General features: G+C 33.5%; 1 protein-coding gene across 2 annotated transcripts; it reads left to right on the forward strand.

The window, feature by feature from the left end:
* The first annotated feature begins 3,249 nt into the window (after window positions 1–3,249).
* Window positions 3,250–5,778, forward strand: LOC115723966 (shikimate O-hydroxycinnamoyltransferase-like). 2 transcript variants are annotated; one of them, XM_061104312.1, is made up of 3 exons: window positions 3,250–3,764; window positions 4,088–4,314; window positions 4,929–5,761. In XM_061104312.1, exons 2-3 carry the CDS (start codon window positions 4,186–4,188, stop codon window positions 5,229–5,231), a joined length of 432 nt encoding a protein of 143 aa, XP_060960295.1. In that variant the 5' UTR covers window positions 3,250–3,764; window positions 4,088–4,185; the 3' UTR covers window positions 5,232–5,761. The 2 variants fall into 2 exon arrangements, with proteins under 2 accessions (XP_060960295.1, XP_030509285.1); XM_030653425.2 differs by lacking the exon at window positions 3,250–3,764 and having other exon boundaries at window positions 3,815–4,314; window positions 4,929–5,778.
* The last annotated feature ends 217 nt before the right edge of the window (window positions 5,779–5,995 follow it).

Raw genomic sequence — 5,995 nt, forward strand, 5'->3', positions numbered from 1 at the left:
TTACGCGAGTTCGTCTACACTTCCATCATTTGTCGTTTTGGCATTCCGCACAAACTCATTTCAGATAATGGAAAACAGTTTGACTGTAAAGAGATGCGACAGCTATGCGATGATTTAGGGATTAAAAAAGCCTTTTCCGCAGTCGCTTACCCGCAGAGTAATGGACAGACTGAAGCAGTCAATAAAATAATTAAGCACACCATAAAGGGAAAATTAGAAGATCGCAAAGGGGCATGGCCAGATGAATTATCGCAAGTCCTATGGTCTTATAATACAACCCCTCGATCTACAACTGGCGAAACACCCTTCTCGCTTTCTTACGGGTGCGAAGCCATGTTGCCAGTAGAAGTTGGGGCAGGTTCCTTACGCAGAAATACTTTCAATATCTCGCAGAACAACGAGAATCAGTTGTTTTGCCTTGATCTTTTGGAAGAAAAGCGTGATAAAGCGCAACTACAAAACGCGGCTTATCAACAACGAACAGCAAGGTACTTTAACTCCAAAGTAAAGATAAAGACTCTGCGAGTAGGAGACTTGGTCCTTAGAAAAGTAATGCCAAACACCAAAATCCCATCTCATGGAGTCTTTGGGGATAATTGGGAAGGACCATACATAATCGCAAATCAAATTGGTGTTGCAACTTATCGACTCGCAACACTCGATGGAACCGCGATTCCACGAGCATGGAATAGCGAAAGCTTGAAATTTTATTATCAGTAATATTCGCGTTATTCGATTATGTTAATTCGAGTACTTATACTTAGATATTTTTTGTTCAAAAAATCCTAAGTATAGGGGGATGTATGCCCGCATGTACTACTGATTGCATGAATAAAATTACTTACTAAGTTTTTCGAGTGATTTAAATTTACTTTACCAACTTTAAAAATTTTCCTACTTTATTACACCAAGCTGTAATTAAAGTCGCATATGTATATAAAATTGCGATTACACCAAGCTGTAATCAAAGTTAAAAATATATAAAATCGCAAGTACCAGTGTACTGCGTAAATATTAAAATGTAAGCTATCCCCGCGAGGATAGAAATTTGTTCAAAAGGTAAAATAAATTTGTTCAAGTACAGAAGTGCGAGTACCCATGTACCCATGTACCGCATATACAGAAGTGCGAGTACCAATGTAACAAAGATATATAAATTATTAATCTATGAGTTATAATTATATGTAATAACTCAAATGGGGGAACAAATATTTTCGGTTGAAGATTTCTCTTTGAGTTTGACACTTTGAGTTCTATCCATAATTAATATAAATAAGTTGTAATGTTATTTTTATAATTTTATCAATTAATAATGGTTGGTATTGTAATAAAGATATTTAAAGTATTAACCTATGACTTATATAATTATAGAGAAAATTACATTTACTATGGGATTTTAAAAGTTCTTATGATAAATATGGTACATTTAAGTTTGACCAATTTATATAATATTTTTTTGTTTTCAGTTCTTTTTATGGTATTTGATATGCCATATATATGTAAATTAGGTTTTCAAATTTCATATTTAATGTTTTTATTTATTTAGGTAGTTTTATTTGTCACTGATGCTGGAAAAATCGTCAGGGTTTGCTGCCAGTGCCGGAAAAATCATCGGAGTAGCGGTCGGTACCGAAAAAGTTGTCGGAGTTGCCACCGACATCGAAAAAATTCATTGAAATTGCCATTGTCGCCAGAAAAATCATTGAAAACATCACCAAGAAACTGGTGATGTTTTTCCGGTGACAATGCCAATTCTGACGATTTTTCTGACACTGGCAGCTACTTCGACGACTTTTTCCAGCACCGACAGCAAACTTTGAAAAAATCATTAAAATTGGCATAGTCAACCAGAAAAAGTAACAAGAAACTGGTTTCTTAATGAAGAAATCAGTTTCTTGATGAAGAAACTAGTTTGAGCGAACATTGATCAATTCAGTCGAGTTATTACATATTTTGATAGAGGTATACAAAATATAACATTAAATGAACTACACATAGCATAAAATCTATAATAGTGTTGGGTTTTATGCCCTAAATAAAACTCTATTTCAATGTAATCCAGATTATTCAATATCAATAAAATAACAGAAGTATTTTTCATTCATTTGTGTATGTTTTGGTTCATCTTATCAATCGCTTGTCTATTTGATTTATAAATTCATTCAAACTCTTTTCACATACTTGATCATATTTATTGTGTTGTCAACACAGTGGAAAGTAAACATGACTATGTGAATAAAGATTCCTAGATTTATCAGAACACTGGGTTTTACTGATATGATAATCTACAACAGAGTTTACTTGCATTTAGAGAAATGCTATGTTCTTTTCAGAACATTGGTTAAAGTAAAGCTTGGGTTGGATGCATGGAGTATGCATTGGAATGGACCGATATTGAATTTTGATATAGATTCATTAAACTTATTGTAATATCTATTCAATTCAATATCACTAAGTTGATCCTAGATCAAATGATCTAAATTCTGATATGATTAGGTTCAATCTCAAGACTATTATTCGTGTTCTTTGATTTGTTAGTTAAGCCTACTTTTGGGTCAGGGTGATACATACATTTTGGGAACACGGTAGTGCAATTGAGTGGGAGCGCTAACATAAATATAGAATCTATAGCTTCTATCTGGCGAATAGAAAGTAAAGGATGATTTCCTTCGAGCTTAACCAAACGAAAATAAATGGTGGAGTACTCATTTCACTTAGTTGAGATATCATTTATACAGGGTTAAGTGTTTTAAGGATAAGATACATTGTAGGGTGTTACGGTAATTAAATTCTTTTACAGTGTAAATCATCCATATAGAGGATCATTGATCAAATTAGGATTATAACAATGGATAACTAATGACGTGTCTATATGGTGGAACATATAGAACGTTCTATATAACTGAGAGTGCAATTCTAAGTTCTATGCGTGGATTCAATGAAGAATTAATAAGTCAGTGAATTTAAGTTGTAAATTCTTAATCTGCTTATTGGAAGCTCGGATATATAGATCCATGGTCCCCTCACTAGTTGGGACAATATTACTTGTAAGACTCATTTATTTGATTTTAATTAATCAATTATAATTCTTAAAGTTAGACTATGTCTATTTGAGAATTTATCACTTATTAAGGGTAAAACAGTAAATAGAGAATTTGAAGGGTATATTTATTAATTGAGAAACTTTAATTAGTTTTATTATTAATAAATAAATGACAATATATTATTTGATAATTAAATATAATTATTAAATAATTAGATTTGACATTTATGTGGTTGAATAAAAGAATTGGCAGTTTTTGACAAAATGGAAAACTAGGAATGATGGAAAAGGAAAGTTGGAAAAGTGGAAGGCTTGTTTCCACATTGCCTAGGTCGGCCACCTTTGCTTCCCTTTTTTCCATTTATTTTTCATTTTTTAATGCCAAGTAATTCAACCATAACCCTATGTGGTCTTCTATAAATAGAAGGTAAAGGCTTCAGGTTTTACACACACTTTGTCATTATTTTCTTTCACTCAAAATCTCTGTTGAAGCCGCCACTCTCTCTCTCTCTACCTTCTCTGTTTTTCGAAATCCTCTAAGTGATAGAGTAGTGCCCACACACATCAAGTAATACCTCAATCATAGTGAGGAAGGCTGTGTAGAATTCAGAGTCAACAAAGAAGGACATTCGGACTCAGATCTTGATTATACTCTGCGACAGAAAGGAATCAAGGGTTAGAGATCTGAGTGGGAGGAGACATATATTCCGCTGCACCCAATGTAAGATTTCTCATACTTTTATGTGTTTAATTTTCTATCGTTTTAGAAGTTCATATTTAGGTTGTTAAATCAACATACTTGTGAGTAGATCTTAGATCCTGGTAAAATAATTTCCAACAAATAGTTCATAATAATAATGGATATGGTGATTAACATTGAGGAAACAATGGTGAAGCCAGCAAAAGAGACACCAAAAGATCCAATTGGCTGTCAAATTTGGATTTAATGACTACAAGTGTGCATATCACTAATATATACTTGTATAGAAACAATAATGGTGATGCCAAGTTTTTTTGACACTGAGCTTCTTAAACATGCCTTAGCTAAGGTGTTGGTGCCCTTTTATCCCTTGGTGGGTCGGCTAAGGTATGACAATGGCGGTCGCCTTGAAATCAATTGTAATTTGGAGGGTGTCCTTTTTATGGTGGCTGAGACAGAATCTGTTATGGATGATTTGGTTGGATGTGCGCCCACTGTTGAGCTTCTAAAGCTTACTCCTTTTATTGATCGTTCTGCTGGTGTTTCTTCATTTTCTCTTTTAGCTGCACAGGTATACATAACTTAACTAATCATATTTATTTAAGATAGATTTCTTTATACTAATAAGATATATCATATAGTTTAGATTAAAAGAAATGTAATCCTAAACATAATAAAATTCGACAACTGTTAGATCAATCCAATCATTAATTAGACTATCTGAATCAAAGGAACTAAATCCCGAATATAAAAGCATTCTAATTCGCTACTCTTCTTTATACTTTAAAATAGCTCACTAAGACACTCACTTTTTTTATTTTATTTTACCTCATATATTTACATTATTATATTTAAACCTTCATTAATTAAATAGTAGAAAATTAACAACAATAATAATAAGGGATATTTACATGAAATCTCCTTAACATTTTGTAATTATTACACATGTAACCTTAATAAAAAAAAATAGCGTTAAAAGTATTTTATTTTGGAATTTTATTGCAGTCATATTTTTTTGTTGTTGTTAAAAGTACTAGCTTAAATACACATAGCCATATATTTCTTTAACTTATTTAATATGTGATTTAATAATATATCACTACATGTTTCTAAGATGACACTTAATGACCGAAAAATAGTAAATTGTTAATCGAAAGAGGTAAATTTTTTTTTTTTTTTTTGTAGATTACTCAATTCAAATGTGGTGCAGTATCAGTTGGTTTCAGTAACCAACACCGTTTAGCCGATGGCACAGTAGCCATGTACTTCGTCAACGCATGGTCTGAAGTGGCTCGTGGTCTTCACCTATCACAACACCCAATCCTCGACCGATCATTACTTCGTGCTAGAAACCCACCTCACCCAAATTTCGATCACATAGAGTACCAACAATCACCACCACCACTCTCCAAATCTACTCAACAACAAGAGCCCGATCCAATAGTCAAAGTTTTCAAACTCACTAAGGTTAAACCTCCGATCCATTGAACTGTAATACCATTAAACATGAAGAACAAAGTTGCAGAAGAAAGGGAGTTGAAGGAAGAAGAAAGAGCAGAGAAAGAAACAGAGAAAGAATGGAGAAAGGAAAGAATCATCTCCTTGAATCTAAACAATGTACAACCTTATATACAAGAGAGATTACTGAATAACAAAACAGAAATCATAACAACCAACTGAAAGCCATAACAGATAACCAACAAACAAACTAACTGCTAACTAACTCAAACAGTAACAGACTTAACAACTAACTGTTTGATTAGTCTTAACACCTCCCCTCAAACTCTGAATTGGATGGCCTCTAATTCTGAGTTTGTCACGAAACATAGAGAATCTTTGGCTGGAAATGGCTTTAGTTAACCCAACTGCAATTTGATCAAAGGCTGCCACATGTTTGATTTGCACCATCTTGTTTATGACCTTTTCTCTCACAAAGTATAGGTCCAATTCTATGTGTTTAGTTCTAGCATGTAGAACTGGATTCTGAGTGAGCATTATGGTACTTAGGTTGTCACACCAAATTGTAGGAGTCTGAGGTATTTGAATGTGAAGTTCAGAGAATAAGTAATGCAACCATGTGAGTTCAGCTGTCACATTAGCTACACTTCTGTACTCAGCTTCAGTACTTGAGCGAGAGATGGTTTGTTGCTTCTTGCTTTTCCAAGCAATTAGATTAGAACCAAAGAAAATAGCATAGCCAGAGGTAGACTTCCTGTCATCGGGGTCTGAAGCCCAATCGGCATCACAGTAAG

The sequence above is a fragment of the Cannabis sativa genome, chromosome 9 (assembly GCF_029168945.1).
Source record: "Cannabis sativa cultivar Pink pepper isolate KNU-18-1 chromosome 9, ASM2916894v1, whole genome shotgun sequence".
NCBI lineage: Eukaryota > Viridiplantae > Streptophyta > Magnoliopsida > Rosales > Cannabaceae > Cannabis > Cannabis sativa.

Bases quoted from the DNA above. Each gene is read 5' to 3' on its own strand.
- LOC115723966 (XM_030653425.2), top strand. From the start codon at position 4,039: ATGGTGATGCCAAGTTTTTTTGACACTGAGCTTCTTAAACATGCCTTA. The intron at 4,315-4,928 runs GTATACATAACT...TTTTTTTTGTAG, and splicing joins TTTCTCTTTTAGCTGCACAG to ATTACTCAATTCAAATGTGG.